At 61.2% G+C, this 19,988-nt stretch overlaps 2 protein-coding genes across 3 annotated transcripts in view; both read right to left on the minus strand.

Annotated features, from left to right (window-relative positions):
* Positions 1 to 5,613, minus strand: part of PKP3 (plakophilin 3) — a 9,045-nt gene extending 3,432 nt beyond the window's left edge. The window contains exons 1-5 of one of the 2 annotated variants that reach the window (XM_040255441.1): positions 5,521 to 5,613; positions 3,838 to 4,033; positions 1,849 to 1,925; positions 1,090 to 1,715; positions 879 to 1,002 (exon numbers count right to left, since the gene is read on the minus strand). In XM_040255441.1, coding sequence (XP_040111375.1) covers positions 879 to 1,002; positions 1,090 to 1,715; positions 1,849 to 1,925; positions 3,838 to 4,033; positions 5,521 to 5,598 — 1,101 coding nt within the window. In that variant the 5' untranslated portion in view covers positions 5,599 to 5,613. Of the gene's footprint in view, positions 1 to 878; positions 1,003 to 1,089; positions 1,716 to 1,848; positions 1,926 to 3,837; positions 4,178 to 5,520 lie in introns of those variants that run through there. The other variant, XM_040255440.1, reaches the window with a different exon arrangement.
* A 9,690-nt stretch (positions 5,614 to 15,303) lies between these two features.
* The window catches only part of B4GALNT4 (beta-1,4-N-acetyl-galactosaminyltransferase 4), an 11,816-nt gene continuing 7,131 nt past the window's right edge, over positions 15,304 to 19,988 (minus strand). The window contains exons 15-21 of the mRNA XM_040255483.1: positions 19,344 to 19,988; positions 17,371 to 17,660; positions 17,110 to 17,263; positions 16,903 to 16,975; positions 16,647 to 16,800; positions 16,179 to 16,305; positions 15,304 to 15,758 (exon numbers count right to left, since the gene is read on the minus strand). The exon at positions 19,344 to 19,988 is cut by the window's right edge and continues 27 nt beyond it. Coding sequence (XP_040111417.1) covers positions 15,635 to 15,758; positions 16,179 to 16,305; positions 16,647 to 16,800; positions 16,903 to 16,975; positions 17,110 to 17,263; positions 17,371 to 17,660; positions 19,344 to 19,988 — 1,567 coding nt within the window. The 3' untranslated portion in view covers positions 15,304 to 15,634. The remainder of the gene's footprint in view (positions 15,759 to 16,178; positions 16,306 to 16,646; positions 16,801 to 16,902; positions 16,976 to 17,109; positions 17,264 to 17,370; positions 17,661 to 19,343) is intronic.

Here is a 19,988-nt window from a genome sequence, read left to right on the forward strand (position 1 = left end):
TGGACATACATATGCAAATGTTTGCAGAGGTGTGCAGGTGCGTGCAGAGGTGTGCAGGTGTGTGCAGGTGTGTACACTGAGAGACGCGTGTGTCTATATTCAGGTGTGCGCAGAGGTGTGCAGGTGTGCGCAGAGGTGTGCAGGTGTGTGCAAGGTGTGCAGGTGTGTGCAGGTGTGCACACTGAGAGACACGTGTGTCTATATTCAGGTGTGCACAGAGGTGTGCAGGTGTGCGCAGAGGTGTGCAGGTGTGCGCAGAGGTGTGCAGGTGTGTGCAGGTGTGCACACTGAGAGACGCGTGTGTCTATATTCAGGTGTGCACAAAGGTGTGCAGGTGTGCACAGAGGTGTGCAGGTGTGTGCAAAGGTGTGCAGGTGTAGGCAGGTGTGTACACTGAGAGACGTGTGTCTATATTCAGGTGTGCACAGAGGTGTGCAGGTGCGTGCAGAGGTGTGCAGGTGTGTACACTGAGAGACGCATGTCTATTCAGGTGTGCCCAGAGGTGTGCAGGTGTGTGCAGAGGTGTGCAGGTGTGTGCAGGTGTGCACACTGAGAGACGTGTGTGTCTATATTCAGGTGTGCGCAGAGCTGTGCAGGTGTGCACAGAGCTGTGCAGGTGTGTGCAAAGGTGTGCAGGTGTAGGCAAGAGTGCACACTGAGAGACGCGTGTGTCTATATTCAGGTGTGCGCAGAGGTGTGTGGGTGTGAGCACGTGTATTCGGACACGTGTAAGTCCATCCCTCCCACCCTTCCTCTGCTGGGGATGCTCTGGGTAGGCCCAGGTCTGCCCAGTCAGTCTGGGGGTCAGCGAGGGTGGTCAGGGACCAGGGGACAGGGAATGAAGGGGGTCCATGGGCGTGGTCAGCAGGGACGGTCACCTGCTTCTTGGCGGCTGTGTCGCTGTAGCACTTGTGCTGAATGTAGGCAGCTCCCAGCACCTGCAGGTTGGGATCTGAGGCCATGAGGTACTTGACTGCTGAGGGCAGGTCGATGTCATCAAATCTGCAGAGACAAGAGACGGGTTAGGCTGATCTGAGGATGGACTGGGGTTGTGGCAGAAGCCACCCCCGCAAACCCGTCCCAGCTCACCCGCTGCTGAGCCTCTGCAGAGTGCGGTGGCCACCATAGCTGTCCAGCCCGCGCATGTCCGGCAGGTGCCCCGAGTCGCCAAGGCTGAGGCTGCGCACAGAGGGTGCGCGGGTCACGGGCTCCGGGATGCCCCCGGGCCCACTCCCAGCCACTGCCCGGCTGCGGTGGCTGCTTTGGAACCGCTGCAAGGTCCGCATGGCAGGGGCACGGATGGTCCGGCTGGGTGGTCCCTCGGTAGCCTCCGGCCAGTCCAGGCCCCCAGCCCGGCTAGAGCTGGAGCTGGCCCGGCGCTCGTAGGCAAAGGCCCTGTAGGAGGACGTGGCCGCCGGCTCCAGCTGCTCGGACACCACGCTGTATCGGTCATCCGGGCACCCGGCCCCCAGCCTCAGCGAGCGCAGGGACAAGGTGTCGTAATCTGCCCGGCTGCCTGCCCCACCACGCTCATGGAAGGACACAGGCCGGGCGGGCACCAGTGCAGCTGGTGGGGCACCCCGGTACCCTGTGGCCCCAAAGGCACCACCCCCATTGTGGATGGAGCTTAGCCTCCGACTGGAGCTCAGGTCCACGGCCGAGCGAGAAGACCAGGAGGCAGGGCTGTAGGTGGGCTTGGCGATGGGCCGGAAGGTCTGTGGGGCAGGGAGGGGAGGGGAGGGCAGTGAGGGGGCGCGGGGGCTCAGCGGGTCCCTCTTCCTGACCGCGGAGCCCAGCCCCCCTCGGAACCTCCGCCTCAGGGCTCCAGGCTAGAGGGGCGTCACTCACCGAGGTTTCCCCGCTCAGGCCCTGGGAGCGAGAGCTGAAGCCGGCCTGCAAGGTGTGGTACTGAGCCCGGGATGCACCTGCAGATGGGGCAGGGGTGGCACAGCCAGCTGGGCCAACGGCAGGCGCTGGCCTCCTGCCTCCCCTCCGCCCTGAGGCTGGCGGGGCGGCACCTCGCCACCCCTCCCACAGCCCCCCGCCCCCCCAGGGGGGACAGACGCGCTCACCCTGCTGACCTCCTGGCGGCCTCGCCCAGGGAGCCTCACGGACCCCTGTGGGCCCGGCCTGTGCTGTTGGCCCCACCACGGTGACACTGCAATGCTTAGGGACACGCTCTGCCCCGGGGTTGGGCCCCTGACCCGCCTGGCGGGGCCACCCCCACCGCCGGCACACACAAGCCCAGGGCACAGGCGCCAGCCAGACGGCATGGTGAGTGGACGGGACGGATGGGCGGGGAGCGGAGGGAAGGGGGCAGCCTGGACCGCCAGGACGCGGCGGGTAGGTGAACGGCCTGGCGCGTGAGCGGGTGTCTAGGCCAGGAGAATGGAGGGACGCTGAAGGGGCAACTAAACAGACACGCGGATGGACAGTCCCGTGGCAAGAGCTGAGGGCACCTTGAGAGGAGCAGGGCAAAGGTCACACCAGGCGGCGCCGCGGGAGCCCGGCTGGGGTGGCTTCACCTGCTGGGCAGGGCCTTTGGATGGGGAGGGGGTTCCTGAGTCCCAGCCGCCCAAGGCCAGGGGAGAGAGACTGGGCGGAAGGGACTCAGGGCAGGGGTGAAGGGGAGGGGCCCCCTCCCAGCCTCTGCCTCAGCTAGGTCTGGGGGGACTCCCCGAACTGGCAGACCCGCCCTGGTTAATGAGGCTTCTGGGCAGGGGCTATTAACCCTTTGATGCCAGGAAGGCTCAACCTGGGGGGACACACCCCGAGCCTGGGGACCTTACCCCCACCCCAAAATTATAATCCTCTTCCCCCTAATTGCCAGGGTAGCTGGGGTGGTAATTAACCCCTCCCTGCTCTCTCCTCTACCCCATGACCCTTGGGCATCCAGCTGGGCCACGAGCAAGGCTGAGAGGCCCAGGGCGGGGAGGACACAGGAACCCAGCGGCCCCTACGCCGATTGACCCGCATCTCCCGACCAGCACTGGAGGCCAGTCCTGGGAAGGGCCTTTGAGCATCTGTGACCAGGGCTTGACCCTGACATCCCACAGGCTCTTCTTCCCGCCTGGCCTTGGTGCCTGCTGCTGCGGCCTGGCAAGGAGGGGATGGCATTTCCAGAAGCGCCCTGAGCGCGCTGCAGCAGTCGTGCACGCACATGCCCGGTGGAGCCGGGTCTCTGCACGCAGGGGGCTGCCTGGCCCCGAGGGCGTTCCCCGCGGGCTGTTCTTAGCAGGAGTATCTGGGTCACTCTGGCAGGCCCCCCGCCCCCACCCCGCAATCCCGCAGGGAGACCCTGGCCCCGACAGGCGGTGGCTCTCCTCCAGGAGCCCCGGACCCCGCCCCTCACTGTCCTGTCTGCTCGTTCCCAGGGGGCCAGGGGTGGACGCTGGAGTCTGGGCATCTGTGTCTCTGTGTGTCTGTGTCTCTGGGGGACTGATGTGTATGTCCGCATGTCTCTGAGACTGCGTGTGAGCCCGTGGGATGTGGGGCGTGTGCGTGTCCTGGCTCTACCGACCGAGATGGGCCCGGCTGGCTGGCCATGTGCCGCTTCTCCCATGTCTGGCTGGGGCAGGGGGCTCAGGGCACAGGGGGCAGGTGGGGCCCACCCTGGCTCACGATGAGGACCCCAGGGTCCCTGCTGGGAGGTAGAGGCCCCACCCATGGCGTCTCCCACGCCTGGCGGGGCGGGGCGGTGACTCAAGGCGGCCTGGGTGAGTCAGGGAGCTGAACCCGGAGTCGCCCCACGGCGGCCTCCAGCCCTGGCACCACCACGCCCCTGGGGCCACCCCTACCTGCCACCCTCTGGTGCCCACCTGGCCCGCATCCGCCTACCTCTGGCCGCCTCGGCCGCCCCGTCTGGCTCGGCGGGCTCATTGTGCCGTGGTTGCTGGCCCAGCTGCAGCAGGCGCGCGCGGACCTGCTCCTGGACGCGAGCCGCCCTCAGCCTCTCTGCCTCTGGCCCCTCGGCGCCCCGGCGGTCCAGCTGCAGATCCGAGGGCAGCGCCAGGGAGCACACGCCCGCCTCGGGCTGCAGGGCGGAGAGCAGGAAGTTACCGTCCTGCATGGCGGCGGGCACTGGGCGGTCGGCCTGGCCTGGGCCCCGTCGCCACCTCAAGCCCGAGCTGTCTCGCCGTCTCTTCCCGCGCGGCCCTGTCCCTGAAGTCCCCTCCCCGCTGGCCTCGCCCAGGGCTGGCTCAGAGACTGACGCCGCCCAACCCTGAGCTCAGCGAGGGGCGGGGATACCTGGGCCAGGTGGGAGGGCGGGGCTGCTCAAGGTGGAATTCGGGCGGAAGAACAGGCCCTGCGCGTTCCCCTTCCTTCCGCCCTTCCCGGGACGGGGCAGAAGGGGTCTGCGCCTTTGTTCCCTGCCTGTAAAGGCCACAGCTGGTCCTTTGGGCCTACTGTCCCGAGCGCTGGGAAAGGGCCCAGGGCGGCCACCGCGGGGAGTCAGGGCCAGGACCCTGCCTGGGAACCGGGTGCCCTGGGAGACTGCGAGGACCAGGCGGCCAACCTGAGGCCGGTGCGAGGCCTAGCAGGGTTCGGGGCCAAGGGACTGAGCTGAGGATTGAAGGCTTGGGGTGGAGCTTCTGGGTGAAGAGGGCTCGATGGGGTCCTTATCCGGATCCTTGGTGCCCAAGAGACCCCAGAAGCAGGAGGCTAGATGGGCCCACAGCAGGCTCATGACCCTCCAGATATCCATCCCGTAGACCCTGGAAGTCACCCTTAGCCCCCTCTTCTGCAGAGGCCTCCGAAGGGCTGGCTGGGCCCTCTCTGGTCCCTTCCCAGGCTCCTGCCCCCCAGGCTGTGGGGGTGGGAGGCTGTTCCCAACACGTGAGTCAGGGCTCAGCTCAGGGGGGGCAGGTGGAGCTGCCCTGGGGGGTTGACTCAGAGGGGCCCTCCTGCCCGGGCTGGGGACGCAGGGAGGAACTGGCAGTCCAGGCCAGCAGGGATCCGGAAGGCTGGAGCTGCAGGGGCAGGGGCGGCCCAGGAGTCAGAGCAGGGGTGAGAGCCCGGCAGAGCGGGGCTTGCCCCAGAGTCTCCCTGGAATGCCCCCACCAGCCGGACCGCCTGCTCCAAGGCCTCCAGGGGAGGCTTAGCTGGGATCTGCAACAGGCCCCTGGTGGGCTGAGTGGGGTGAGGGCTGAGCCCCGGAGGGCTGGGAGGCAGGGGCCCCGGCGGCTTCACGTTCCTCCTGGGCTCCCCTCGCAGAGTCACCGTGGGCCCACCCTCACCGGCCTTCCTTCCTGTGGGACACCCTTACCCTGGGCCCTGGGTCCCTGAAGGCAGGGGACAAGGTCCCAGGTGGGAATGGTGGCTGGGGGCAATGGCCTGGGGGTGAGGTGGGGTCGGGTCAGGAGGCAGCCTAGGGGTGAGGTCAGTGCTGGGGAGGAGACTGCGGAGGGAGGCAGAAATCAGTTGGGGGTGAGAGGGGTGGAGGAGGATCCCTAGAAAGGTCCAGGTGACGCCTGGGGTGGAGCCGCTGGTCAGAGGGGATGCACAGGATGGGCGACCTACCCTGTTGGCGGTCCGGAGGCTGCTGGCCCCGGGGCTCACCCCAGAGACGGCTGCTGAGGGCTGAGTCCTGGGCTGCATCCCGGGCCCAGCGCTGCTGCTGGGGCCTTGCTGTAGGCCAGGACTGCGGGGGCACCAGGAGGGCGGGGTGGGAATGCCTGCACGCCCAGCCAGCTCATCAGACCGGTTGCTTCCCTGGGAGTCATGTTTTGTGTGGAAAAATCCCGGGAGACAAGTTCGTACGGCGCTGAGTGTGCTTGGAGGAGGTCGCCTGGCACGGGCCTGGGGCCCGCCCTGCACTCGTCCACCTGGGGCCCGCCCTGCACTCGTCCACCTGGGGCCCAGCCCACCCGGCCGCGTGCAGGGGGGGTCAGGCAGACGCCTGCAGGGTCCCCAGGGCCAGTTCCCTAGAGCTCACCCCTCCTCTTGGCAGGGAGGGCTGCGAGTGGCCCCAGGCTGTGCCGAACCACCTGGGGGACCTGTGTGCCCCTCCCACCACCCACCTCGGATCTCTGCCCTTTGTGACTCCCTGTCCAGGGAAAGCCTGGGGACCCAAGGGAGCTTCCTCTAACCGCTGCAGGGCCCGAGGGACCGGCTGTGGCTTAAACCTGTCCCTCCTCAAGCTCAGAGCCCTGTCCCACCCCTGGGACCAGCCTTCTGCTCCGGAGAGTCCCCTCTCTGGAGCGAGTGCCTGGGGGAGATGGCATAAGGACGATTGGTGCTGGCTTGATGGGGTCTTCCTGGAGGGGGGCATCCCTAGTGCGCGGGGGGTGGGGGGAGATTAGAAAACCTGGGCATATGCGTTGGAGATCCCAGGACCTGAAGGCCTGGAAGGGTGATGGATGCTTTCACTTGGGAGGTGGGTGGTCGGGGAGCCTGGACTCTGCCCTGGGGGTGTGAAGGAAGGGCTGTGAGGGCCCAAGGGGCAAGCCAGCATTTACAGGCAAGGACCGCCTGGGCTGAGAGGTCGGGTAGGGGCATCTACCGGTGGAGGGGACCCCAGGCAGTTGTTACAAAAGTCTCTGGGGGAGGGGTTGGGGGCGAGCAGGGGCCGGGGGCCAGAGTAGGGGCGGGCTGGAAGGAGGACCCTTTGCTGGCTTTGCTGCGCTCACTGAGAAGGGGGAAAGGGCTCCCGGGTGTGTGCCCTCAGAGCTGGAGTAGGTACAGAGGGCCCGGCACCCCTCTCGGTGGAGAGCCTGGAGGAGGGCGGAAATGGGGAGAAAAGGTGACGACGCAGACAGCAGAATCATACTAACAAGACTCAGGAGCGCGCTGGAGCGCAGAGAAGTTTAGATCGCGCGGGCGGCACAGCCTGCCGGCGCGGGGCGCAGCGCAGGGCGGAGGGCGGTGGGCCGGCGCGGGGAGACGCCGGGCTTGCTGCTCGCGCTCCGGCCCGCGCGTCCCGGCGCTCGAGAACCTTCCAGCGTCCGACGGCTGGGTTCCTGCCAAGCCCAGCTTCGGGCCCGCCTCCTCCACGACGCCTACCTGGACTCGCATACCCGGCGCAGCGCTTGTCCCTCCGGGGCGGGCATGCTTCGCGCCTCTGGCGGGAAGGTCGCTGCGGGACCCACCCCTACCCCGCCGCCTCTTCTCAGCCTCCCGTCCCCCGGGCTGGTTCTGAGCTCTTCCCGGGTGTGTGACGGAAACGGACAGAGCGGTCCACGCGCAGTGATGCTGGTCAGGACGGCGGGGCAGCCGAGCGCCTCTGGGACAGAGAGGGGAGCCTTGCAGGGCCCCAAAGAGGACCCAGAAGGGAGCAGGGGGCCGGAGCTCATGGGTGCGGGACGAGTGCGGGGCATCCTTCGGCTGCTCCAGGGGGGCACGAGGGGAGTGAGCTGACTGAAGGGAGGCTGGGGAGGCGGTGGCTGGGGCCCGGGTGGCCTGGACGCCGAGGAGGCCCCCGGGGGGCAGGGAGGGCGGAGGCAAGTCTGTGAACCCCGGCGCTTCTTCTGGGTCCCACGGAGACGCCGGGCGCCGCCCACAGGTGCCGGTTTCTCGAGAGCGGTCGGCGCTTTGTGCACGGTCTGCTCTCTGTCCTCTCAGGAGCCCCCGCGGGCCGGGCTGTGACCACTCCATGTTACAACCCGGGAAACAGGCTCCGCAGGCCGAATAGGTTCCCAGGAGTTACAGAGCTAGTCAGGGTGTGTGGAAAGGTCGCCCTGAGCAACAGCAGGCTGGGCTGGGCTTGGGGGCCGGCGGGTGGGGTCTCAGTAGAACCCCCATAGTCCCCTAGCTCGGGCTGGGCCACCTTCACGGGGTTGAGCCAGGGTTTGTTTGCCTTCCCTTGGTGCTCAGCTCCAGCCTTGTCCTGAAAGCGGTTCCTGCCCCGCTGGGCCACCGGGCAGCTCTTCGCTCTCACCATCTGGATCCGGTGCCGGGGCCCCCAGGCCCGCTGTTGCCTTTCTGCTTGCAGGACATCAGGGCTGGGCTGTGCGTCAGCCTCCAACTCCCTTTCCTGCAGGGCCTGCACCCTGGGGGTCAGTCAGAGCTGGTCCAGCCCAGCGGAGGAGGCGGTGCGCCTGCCTGGTGCCCGCAGGGGCCTGCGCCTCCACGGCCTGACTTCCTGTGCCCACGCATGGCCAAGCTCTTGGTTTAGACTTGCGACAGCGGCCTGTGTCTCTTTCCTCCAGGAACGTTTTCCCCCGCTGCGCCGCTGAGGTGTCTTCTCCCCGTTTCCCGTCTGTCCCGTCCGTGCTCCAGGACCCCTGGTCTCCTCACGGTCTCGTCCAGCTGTCCTTCCCCTGCCCCTGCTGAGTGCACATCTCAAGCTTGTCCTCTGTGCTCCTGACTGGGTTTTAACATTAGCTGTTCCTGTTCTTTGAAACTCCTAAAGTGGCTTTTATCACTGTGATGATTTTATTGTTCTCATCTACTGTTTTCCCCATGTATTGTCAGATAGTTTCAATTTTCTTTGTTTCTGTCATTGATTTTTTTAAAGGGACTTTCTCTTTAGAGGAAGTTTTAGGTTCACAGCGAAGCTGAGAGGAAGGTAGAGAGCATTCCCGTATGCCCCTGCCCCCAGCAGGCACAGCTTCCCCCGGGTACTGCGTCAGCTGGCACATTTGCTGCAGTCGATGGACCTGCCCTGAGGAGTCCTCATCGCTAGAACTCCTACTCACATCAGGGTTCATCTTGGTGTTTTACACGCTAGGGGTTTGGACAAGTGCACAGTGACGTGCGCCCGCCAGTCCCACGCAGAGTGTCGCCATGGCCTGGGCATCCTCTGTGCTCCGCCTGCTCATCGCTCCCCGCCCCTCCCCCAGCCTCTGGCAACCACTGATCTTTGTACTTTCTCTGTAGTTTTACCTTTTCCAGAATGTCACAGGTTGGAATGTCCCAGTATGTGGCCTTTTCTCGTTTGCGTCTTTCACTTAGTTGTACGCATTGAAGTTTCCTTCGTGTCTCACTGTGGCCTGACAGCTCTTCTCTTTTTCCAGGACTAACATCCCCTTGTCCAGTGTACCCAAGTTTCTTCATCCATTCACCTACTGAAGGACATCTTGGTTGTTTCCAGGTTTGGGCAGTTATGAATAAAGCCGCTATAAACACCCTTTGCAGGCTTTTGTGTGGACGTGTTTTTAGCTCCTTTGGGTAAATACCAAGGGGCATGACTGCTGATCGCATGGTGAGAGTGCAGTTTTGTTAGAAGCCGCCCAGCTGTCTCCCCTGATCGCACCCCACCCGTGCTGGGCGTGAGCTTCTGCTGCGCGGGGTTCTGGATTTTGGCCATCCCAGTAGGTGCACAGTGGGGTCTCACTGCTCATAACGTGCGTTTCGCTGATGTGCTCAGACGCCATTTGCGCGTCTTCTCTGCTGAGGGGCCTGTTAAGATTGTCTGCTCATGTTCCACTTGGGTCACTCATTCTCTTGTTGGGTTTTAGGAGTTCTTGCTATATTTTTGAAGAACAGTCCTTTGTCAGATATGGCCTTTGCAAATATCTTTTTCCTAGTCTGTGATTTATCTTCTCATTCTTCTGGCATTGTCTTTTGCAGAACGGAAGCTTTTCATTCTAATGAAGTTGTGTGTGTCAGTTGAAAGTGAAAAGTGAAAGTCACTCAGTCGTGCATGACTCTTTGCCAGCGCATGGACTGTAGCCTGCCAGGCTCCTCCGTCCATGGAATTCTCCAGGCCAGAATACTGGAGTAGGGAGCCGTTCCCTTCTCCAGGGGAATCGTCTCAACCCAGGGGTCACACCCAGGTCTCCGGCATCGCAGGCAGATTCTCCACCATCTGAGCCATCGCGGAGCCCCTCTGTACTTCCGCTGGCCTGGGGCGTCACTGCACAGGCTTTTCCCCAGTCGCAGGGCGCAGGCGTCTCCCCGCGGTGCCTTCTCTCGTGAGGCACGGTCTCTAGGCTGTGCCAGCCCCAGCAGTTGTAGCCCCCAGGCTCCAGAGCTCAAGCTGAATGACTGGCACTCGGGCTTAGTTGCTGTGTGGCACGTGGGATCGTCCCAGATCAGGGATCAAACTCCAGGTGGATTCTTTGCCACTGAGCCACCAGGGGCGTCCTCAGCTGTTTCCTCTGTGGGTCAGCCTTTCAAGCTGTATCTACGTCACCACACCCAGGGTCATCTAGGTTCCCCCGCAGTGTCCTCTGTGTGGTTTGCGTTTAGGGCTGTGAGTCACTGGTATTAATTTTTGTTGCCCACTTGTCCCAGCACCGTTTGTTGGAAAGACCACCTCTGCTCCATTGTACTCTCTTTGCTTCTTTGTCAAAGATCAGTTGGCTGCATTTACACGCCTGTTAAGTTGCTTCAGTCTTGTCCAGTTCTTTATGACAAGAAGACTGGAGTGGGTGCCCAGGCCCTCCTCTGGGGGAATTTTCCTACCCAGGGACCAGACCCGCGTCTGTCTCCTGCACTGGCACGCAGGTTCCTTACCAGCTGCTGCCACCTGGGAAGCCCTGGCCGCTTTCACGCGGGCCTGTTTCCGAGCTCTCTCTTCTGCCCCACCGACCTGTCTGATCTTGCGCCAGCGCAACGCTGTCTTCGTTGCTGCAGCTTTACAGGAGGGCTTGGAGTTGGATGCTGCCAGTCCTTCGAGTTTATCCTCCTCCTTGAATGTTAGGTTGGTTATCCTCTGTCTTTTACCTCTCCAGGAAAGAATCAGTTAGTTGATTGGTGGGATATTTTTAAATAATAGTTGGAGGGGAAACTCTGCTTGTCTGGCTCTGGTAACAGAGCAGTTTTACTTACTTACTTGCTGTGTGGTCTCCATTGCGTCGTGCTGGGTCTCTCATGGCAGCGCATGGACCCGTTATGGTGCGTGGGCTCAGTAGCTGCGATGCTTGGGCTGGCTTAGTTGCCCCACCACACGAGAGATCTTAGTTCCCTGACCGGGGATTGAACCCACATCCCCTGCATTAAGAGGTGGGCTTGTAACCACTGGACCAGCAGGGAAGTCCCGGTTGGTGGGGCTTTGATTGGAATTGTATCGAATCTACAGAGATCACTTTGGGAAAAGCACATTGTGGCCGTGCTGAGTCTTCTGGTCCTGAATGTGGACTGTCTCTCCATTGATTCAGGGCTTTTGATTCCTTTCATCACAGTTTTGCAGTTTCTTCCTATTTAGATCTTATATATATTTTGTTAGATTTTTACCTGGGTATTTATTTATTTTGGGGGGTGCTAATGTAAATGCTATTTATTGTGTTTTAAATTTCAAATTTCAAATAGTTCATTGCTAGTATATAGGAAAGCAACTGACTTTTGTATATTAACCTTGTATCCTGCAACCTTGCTATAATTGATTATTAGTTCCAGGAGTGTCTTTCTTTTTCTTCTAGGCTAACTCTTTAGGGTTTTGTACATATATGAGTATGTCATCTGCAAACTGAAGCAATCGTATCTCTTCTTCCTCAGTCTGTAAACCTTCCATCTCCTTTACTTGTCTTACTGCATCAACTAGCTCTTCCAGTATAATATCGAAAAGAAGTGATGAGCAGCATTTAACACTGATTTCTAAAAATTTGCTCAAATGTCAACACTGACATACATCCTCCCCTCCCCCATCTGTGTCCTTGGCAGACTCACCACAGCCTCAGGGCTTTGCTGGGATGTCTCAGACTTTTCCTGACCACTATTTACAATGGCAGCCTCACTGGCTTTCTTTTTCTCTACAGCAGCTGCCACCAGCTAGGGTACTAGACATCTCTTGGTTGTACCCGTCGTCTGCTCCCCCGCCCCCTTCACTGGAATGCAGAGTCTGCACGGCAGGGGCTCGTGTCTGTCCACTCACCAGTGTCAGTTCCTGGCACAGGGCGGGCACTCAGTCGCTGTTGGAATGGCCTAGTAAATCATGCTATGTATGTGTTCTAGATTAGAGGTCTTTTTTTTTTTTTCTGCTTCCAGAGGTAATTATTTTTCTGATGTACATGCTTCCCCTGGCTGTTACATCCCCTCTCCCACTTTTGGCAAAGTGATTGAGGAGGCCTTACAAATAGCTGAGAAAAAAAGAGAAGTGAAAGGCAAAGGAGAAAAGGAAAGATGTACCCATCTGAATGCAGAGTTCCAAAGAATAGCAAGCAGAGATAAGAAAGCCTTCCTAAGTGAATAATGGAAAGAAATAAAGGAATGAGAAAGACTAGAGATCTATTCAAGAAAATTAGAGATACCAAGAGAACATCTCCTATAAAGATGGGCTCGATAAAGGGCAGAAACACTCTAACAGAAGCAGAAGATATTAAGAAGTGGTGGCAAGAATCCACAGAAGAACTATACAAAAAAGATCTTCACTACCAAAATAATCATGATGGTGTGATCACTCACCTAGAGCCAGACATCTTAGAGTGTGAAGTCAAGTGGGCCTTAGGAAGCATCACTATGAACAAAGCTAGTGGAGGTGATGGAATTCCAGCAGAGCTGTTTCAAACCCTAAAAGATGATGCTGTTACACTCAATAGGCCAGCAGGTTTGGAAAACTCAGCAGTGGCCACAGGACTGGAAAAGGTCAGTTTTCATTCCAAAGCCCAAAAAGGGCAAATGCCAAAGAATGTTCAAACTACCACACAATTGCACTCATTTCACATGCTAGCAAAGTAATGCTCAAAATCCTTCAAGCTAGGCTTCAACAGTGTATGAACTGAGAACTTCCAGATGTACAAGCTAGATTTAGAAAAAGCAGAGGAACCAGATATCAAATTGCTAACATCCGCTGCATAAGAGAAAAAGCAAGAGTTCCAGAAAAGATATTTACTTCTGCTTCATTGACTATGCTAAAGCCTTTGTGTGGATCACAACAAACTGGAAAATTCTGAAAGGGATGGGAATGCCAAACCACCTTAGCTGCCTCCTGCAAAACCTGTATGCAGGTCAGGAAGCAACAGAAACGGACATGCAACAACAGACTGGTTCATAATTGGGAAAGGAGGGCGTCAAGGCTGTATACTGTCGCCCTGCCTATTTAACTTCTGTGCAGAAGACATCATGCAAAATGCCAGGCTGGAGGAAGCACAAGCTGGACTCAAGTTTCCCAGGAGAAAGACCAATAACCTCAGATACGCAGACGACACCTTGTTTATGAGAGAGAGTGAAGAGGGGCTTTTAATGAAGGTGAAAGAGGAGAGTGGAAAAGCTGGCTGAAAACTCAACATTCAGAAAACGAAGATCATGGCATCCGGGCCCATCACCTCATGGGAAATAGATGGGGAAACAGTGGAAACAGTGACAGATTTTATTTTCTTGGGCTCCAAAATCACTGCAGAGGGTGACTGCAGCCATGAAATTAAAAGACGCTTGCCCACTGGAAGAAAAGCTATGACCAATCTTGACAGCATATTGAAAAGCAGAGACATTACTTTGCTGACAAATGTCTGTCTAGTCAAAGCTATGGATGGTAGTCATGTATGGATGTGAGAGTTGGACCATAAAGAAAGCTGAGTGCTGAAGAACTGATGCTTTCGATCTGTGGTGTTGGAGAAGACTCTTGAGAGTCCCTTGGACTGCAAGGAGATCCAACCAGTCCATCCTAAAGGAAATCAGTCCTGAATATTCATTGGAAGGACTGATGCTGAAGCTGAAGCTCCAATACTCTGGCCACCTGATGGGAAGAGCCGACTCATTGGAAAAGACCCTGATGCTGGGAAAGATTGAAGGCGGGAGGAGAAGGGGGCGACAGAGGATGGGATGGCTGGATTGCATGAGTTTGAGCAAACTCTGGGAGATTATGAAGGTCAGGGAAGGATGGCATGCTGCAATCCATGGGACACGGTCAGACACGACTGAGTGACTGAAGAACAGTTCTCAGTTTCACTGCTGGTTTTTTCTTGTTACAAACATCTGTGATGGGGACCATTCCTTCTGAACCAGACAATTAGGGAGGAGCGGACAGTATGAGCGGAGCCTCTGGTAGCTTGAGGGGGCAGGTCTGCTGTGTCCTCCACCTCGTGGGCACTCGCCCTCTATGAGCCGGGAGGACCTGCGGCGAAGTCCAAGTCACAAGCGACTTAATGTTCACAGACACCCACTGGCTGCCCTGGTCAGCAGCCACAGAGCTGAGTGCCACGGGCACCCCTGGGGCCTTCCCAGGGCCTAATCCCTCTTTCACTGAAATCCTCAAGGTGAGGTAAATCTTGAGAGAATTGTTTGGAATTCCGGCGGACATGCTGCCTTCCCATGGAATAAGGACATACACAGTGACGGCGCCGGGGATGTCCATGCCCCAATCCCCAGAGCCTCTGGCTGGCCCCCCCATGGCAGGAGAGACTGCACAGTGGAGTCTTAGCCACTGGACCACCAGGGAAGCCCCGGGGGGTGGGACTTTGATTTGGATCGCATCGAATCAAGTTGGGGAAAGCCGACAGTGTGGCAGTACTGAGTGTGTCCCTCCGTGAAGGACGTTCTTTGAGCTGGAGCAGTTGTCCTGGGTCACCTGCATGGGTCCAGTGTCACCGTAAGGGTCCTCACAAGCAGGAGGGTCAGAGGAGGAGGGATGATGATGGTGGCAGAGGGGAGAGTGATAGGAAGATGCTAAGCTGATGGCCCTGCGGACGGAGGGAGAGCCCACGCAGCAAGGAGTCCCAGTACCCTCTAGGAACTGGGAGAGGAGGGGAGGAGCTTCATTCCTAAAGCCTCCAGAGAGAAGGCTGGAAACCTCGATTTTAGGACTTCTGATGTCCAGAGCTGTAAGACAGGAAATTCCATTTTGTTCCTGGAAATTTGTTATAGCAGCCACAAGGGACTCATATGGGCAGGTGCACCCAGTACCAGGCAGCCCGGGGAGAGCTGGCTGTTGATGGCATCGTCCAGTGTGTGTCTGACTCTCCAGGGGCTCCTGACCCTGAACGAGGGTTACGTGAAAACAGTCAAACAAGCAACCCTCTCATCATACTTAAAGCAGTTTGCACTGGGGTCTCCATTCATGGCAACTGAGTCCTAACTATATCCCCCACGCCGGTCATAGGACATCCCCTGCCCACCCCCCTGCCCCAGTCCCAGGTGCTGAGTGCTCCCACATCTTTGAGGATGGGGCAGGACTCACATCCAATGCTGTTTTCACTACAAACGAGACTGAGGACATGGTCGGTTATTACTTGTTCGCTGGTGGCAAGGCCCTGTGCCTCGCCCGAGACAGCGGCTCCATGCACGGGGTGGTGGGAGGAGGTCCAAAGCCCCTTCTCCTCAGGGCCGGAAGCTCCGAAGGAAGGTGTTGGAGAGGCAGGAAGCCGTGAGGGTGGAGGAAGGTGGGATCGGCATGGTGTCCAAAGCTCAGGTCAGGAAGGGGTGTCAGAAGCAGGCACAGTGCCCAGGCCCCTCTGCCCCCCAAGACAACCAGGCACAGAGAGAGAGTCAGAACTAAAAAAAATATTTCATTTCATTCTGAATAAAAAATGGAACAGACAGAACTCTTGGAAATCCTGAAAACAATGTCATCGCTACGGCAAAATTTCACAGAAATCATCGCACGGGGGCGTGGGGACCGAGCCTGGGCCCCGCCCGCTACAGAGGCCGCCTCTCTGGGAGGGGCCGGGGGCGCAGTGGCCTGGGGGCCCGAGCGGGCAGGCACGATGGTGGCTGTGCCCCGGGATGAGCCTGCTGGGCCCCCAGGGTCCAGGCTCTGAGCCCGGCCTCCAGCTGCCAGCACAGGCCGGCGGGTGGGGCTGGAAGGGGTCGCTGGTCCTCAAGGGGCCTCCTTTCGGGCGGCCTTGCGGCTGCGCGCACCCCACATCCCCCGCTTGGAGTGGAAGTGGTGGTAGAAGTTCCGTACTCGGAGTCGCTCCACCTCCAGCCCTGCCTGCAGGACCCTGCGGGGAGCGAGGGGGTGGTCAGGGCTGCCCCGCAGCCTGGAGGTCGAGACGGGAAGGGGGGTGAATGGGGCTACCCTTATTCTGGACCCTGGCGGGGTAGGGCACGTGTGGCAGGGCGGCCCTTGAGCCTACGGAACAGTGGGGTGGGATGCAACGGAACCAGGTCCAAGGGCTGGATGTGGGGGCTTCCGCTCTGCAGGGCCCCGCTGGGCCAGGGGGGCCTCTAGGACCTGGGGGCTGCCCTGAGTGCGGGCCCCTGGAGCTGGGAAGGGGTTTAGGGGAGTGGGGGGCAGCTAGAATCCCTCTAGGCCTACGGATCGTGGGGGTAGGAGGAGGGAGACGGCAGAGCCTTGTCAGCGGCGAGCCCCCCAGGCCCCTCGCTGCCCAGCGGGCAGGACGCGGGGGGGGGGGGGTCACCTGTCCAGGAGCTCCCAGTCCTCGCCTCCCCACTGGTCCCGGAACTCCTCGGTGTTCATGCCTCCGATGCGGTCGAAGTCAGACTTGTAGATCCCAAAGAGGCCAAAGCCATTCACCTCCCAGTAACCTGGTGGGGAGGGGGTGCCCTTCAGACGCCAGGTCCTGAAAGGCTGGTGGGCTCTTGGGGTCACTCTGGCATGTTGGTCATACCTCAGACCCTGGGCATGATTTGGGTGCTGAAGGAGGTTCCTAGAGGCCAAGCATGACCCTAGGGTTACTGGGGGCGGGGAACTTGGGGTCCTGGGCACTGTGGGGTTCCTAGGATGCCACAAGGAGTCCTGGGCATTACAGGGAACCCTGATGGGGCCCCAGGCCTACCTTGCTGGTTGGGAGGCCCCTGGGGAGCCTGGATTTCACCCTGGCATTGGTGGGACCCCGGGCCCTCCTGGGGGGCACCCAGGGCCTTACCGTGCGGGTCCCCTGGTGAGCTCCCACAGCTCAGCCGCATGACCACAGGCGCGAAGGCCAGCTTGCCCTCCACGCAGTGCTTGCGGATGCCGTCTAGGATACTTGGGGGGAAGTGGATGTGCAGGTCGCAGAGGAAAACAATGCTGCTGGCATCCTGGGGACAGCGGGGAGGTCTGAGCCTCGCCCTCCGCTCCGGAAGGGCGCGCCCGCCCCAGCTCAGTGGGCTTTTCCGGCCAGCCCCACCCTGACCACGCACCTCCACCGCGTCCACTCCAGCTTGCAGCCCCGCAGAGCGCTCAAAGTTCCCGGCTCGCCTCAGGTATTGGTACCTGGGAGAGGGGAGAAGCGAGGGGGATCGCACGCCGCGGCCTCTGGGGGCGGGGTGGGGGCAGGGAAACCCCCCTCCACTGGGGAGGGGGAAAGATTCGGCCGCCCTCCCCGAGAGGAGCGGGGGCGCCGCTACCTGGGCAGCCGCGCGGCGCGGAGGGCCTGCTCCACGTCCATGTCCTCGCTCTCAAAGTCCACCAGAACGACGCTGAAGCGGGAGTCCCCCGTGCGCGCGTGCAGTGCGGCCATGTCCGCCAGGAACTGCACCACCCAGCGCGCCTGGTTTTTCACTGGAGGAGGATGGGGGCACTGAGCGCACTGAGACCCGGCCCGGCGGTCCCCCCCCCCGCCCCCGCCCCGCAGCCCTAGGCGGCGCCGCCCGCCGCCCCCCGCACACCCGGTACGACGAAGTGCACCGTGACGTCTTGGCGCCAGGCCAGGCGCAGTGGCCGGCACAGCTCCGGGCGGCCGTCGGGGCGCGCGGAGGAGGCTGCGGCGGGCTCGGGGCTCTCTCGGTCTTCCTCGGGGTCGCCGGCGCGGGCCCCGGGCAGGCGCAGGAAGACGTACTCAGACAAGCGCAGGCGGCGCCCGCCGCGTTCCTGGAGCTCCAGTTCCAGGAGGAAGCGGCTTCCTCGCGCGGAGTCCCGGCGCTTCTCCACGTTCACGATGCGCAGAAGAGCGTATCGCCTGGGGGCGGAGCTGGGTCAGCAGCAGAGTGGAGGCCCCCCCCCCGCCCCCGGCCTCCCATGCAGAAAGGCGGCCACTCAAGGGACTGGGGGCGCTGCCATGCACCCCTCCCCCCCAGCGGCCCCAGTCCCCACCCATCCCATCCCCCCTCAAGGCCAAGGCCTTAGGGGCGTGCCGTCTCAGAAGGCAGACCCACATTTCAGGCCTCCTCCTCCCCCGACGCCCCGCGAACGAGGCGTCCCCGCGCCCAGGCCGGCCCTCTCTCCTCCCCGCCGCCACTGCTGTCTACAGCCACACGCTCAGAAACCTTCAGGGGGACCCGCTGCCCCCAGGACGGGACTCAGATGCCTTAACGTCTCTGACTCGTCTCAGTATCTTGCCCCGCAGACAACTGAGCTTCCTCTTGGGGGAGAGCTCTACCCCAGGTGCCCCCACCTGGATGCTGGGCCCTATCCTCCCCACATACCGTCTCCAGGGTCCTAGATACCTCCTGTGAGAAACCTCCCTTTTGCCTCCCTGGCACAAGCTCAGGGCTACCCTGCTCTCCTGGGAAGAAGCCTCTGGCCCTCCCCCGGAGCACCTCACCTCCATTCCGCCCACCACAGTGGTCTCTCCTCCTCCCGGAAGACGGGGCCCTGGGCTTGACTAGGCTGCTCTTCTTCCTGCCGTGATCTCCCTGTACAGCTGGTCTCACTCCCCCGCAGCCGACCAGTGTGGCCTCCAGGGGTCTGGACTCTTCCCCTCACCCCACGCCCATCCCCACCACGGTCTCCCCACGTGTCAGGGCCTTTCTGCCCCAAAGGCTCTGCGTCTGTGCTTTTGCTCCTGGGGCCACTCATGCCCTTGTCCTGTTCGGAGGATGGGACTGCAGCCGTGACCTTCCTGTTGGACAGAGGCCCTCATACCCCGGGATGATGAGCTGCTCTCAGGAGGCTCGGAGCCAAGGGCACGCTGGCTTTTTCAGCCACCTGGAGTCAATCTGCCCCTGCCTCTGCCAAGGGTCCAGGCCGTCCCATCGCTGCCCTGAACCAAGCCTGTAGGTCACAGGCTCCGCCTTCCACCCCCTCCTCTCCAAGGCTGCCACCCCTTCGTCTATGATCCAGATGGGCCAAACACATGTCCTGCTCTAAACTCTGTATCAGAGGCAAGAATGAGTCCTGAAACTGGCCTTCAATGCCCATGAGGCCTGCCCGCTGCCCACCAGCCTCCTGGCTAGCCTTTGCCTGTCCCTTCTGTGTGCAGGTCCTGCCCCTCCTTAAGGGCTGAGCATAGTTCTAAGAACCCCTCAGGGCAAACTGGGGTTCCCATTCTCCAGCCTCACACCTGCTTGAGGTGGAGACAGCATTCAATTGCTGGGGCCTGGGGGACCCAATCAGAGGGGTCAATGGGGCAGGAACCCTGAGCTCACCTCTGAGGACTAAGACCCCAGTCATCATGGTGCTGGCAGGAAGCAGGGGGTTTGGAGGTGCAGGACAGAGGAACCAGCCCTGGGTGGTAGGGGGAAGGCTCCTAACACAGGACAGGGGCCCCAGAAGGGAGAGAAGAGACTTTCTGACAGTTGTGTGTGTGTGCGTGTGTGTGTGTGTGCCACTCCCAGAGCAGTGCCTTGACAGACCTTGGGGGAGAGCCGAGGGTCCCATCGAGGCCAAGCGCCGCCCCTCCCACGGCGCCCCTGCCTCGTACCCGCCGTGGCGCACGTTGAGTCTCTCCATGTACTGAGCCACCACGTCCACGGCCTCGGCCTCGGGCAGCTGCAGGTTCCCGGACACGTTGCAGCGTAGATCGTTCCAGTCAGAGCGCAGCAGCTCGAAGTCCACGTTGCCGACGCTGAACGTGCGCTGCCAGTCGATGGCGTCCTCGCGCCAGCGGCCGCGCACCAGGCCTGCCGCCTCCTCGCTGTCCTCCGACGCATTCTCGTCGCCGGGCGCCCCTTCCTCGTCATCGTCCCCTTCCTCCTCCTCGTCCTCCTCGCCCTCCCCAGGCAGCTGGGGCCCGGACACCTGGGACAAGCTCAGGAAGGAGGTCACGGGCTGCGCTTCAGAGGAAGACTTGGAGTCCGCCGTGGGGGCCGCGAGTCCCGGCGCGCGCGCCCGGCCCTCCAGGGTGGCCGGCGCCGGGGCCGGGGCTCTCAGCTCTGTGCCCGGGGGGCTGCTCGTCCTGTGGCCTCGAGCCCGGGGTGGGCGTGGGGGCGCCCGCAGTGGCACCCTGGGCAGGGGTCGGGGGCGCAGGAAGATGCCAGGCAAGGGCGGCCGCGGCGGGCCGCGCGCGCCGAGCGGCGGGGCCCCGGGGGGCGCCCGCAGGCCGGGCCGCACGCGCGTCACGTACACC

Source organism: Oryx dammah, unplaced genomic scaffold (assembly GCF_014754425.2).
Source record: "Oryx dammah isolate SB20612 unplaced genomic scaffold, SCBI_Odam_1.1 HiC_scaffold_15, whole genome shotgun sequence".
Classification (NCBI taxonomy): domain Eukaryota; kingdom Metazoa; phylum Chordata; class Mammalia; order Artiodactyla; family Bovidae; genus Oryx; species Oryx dammah.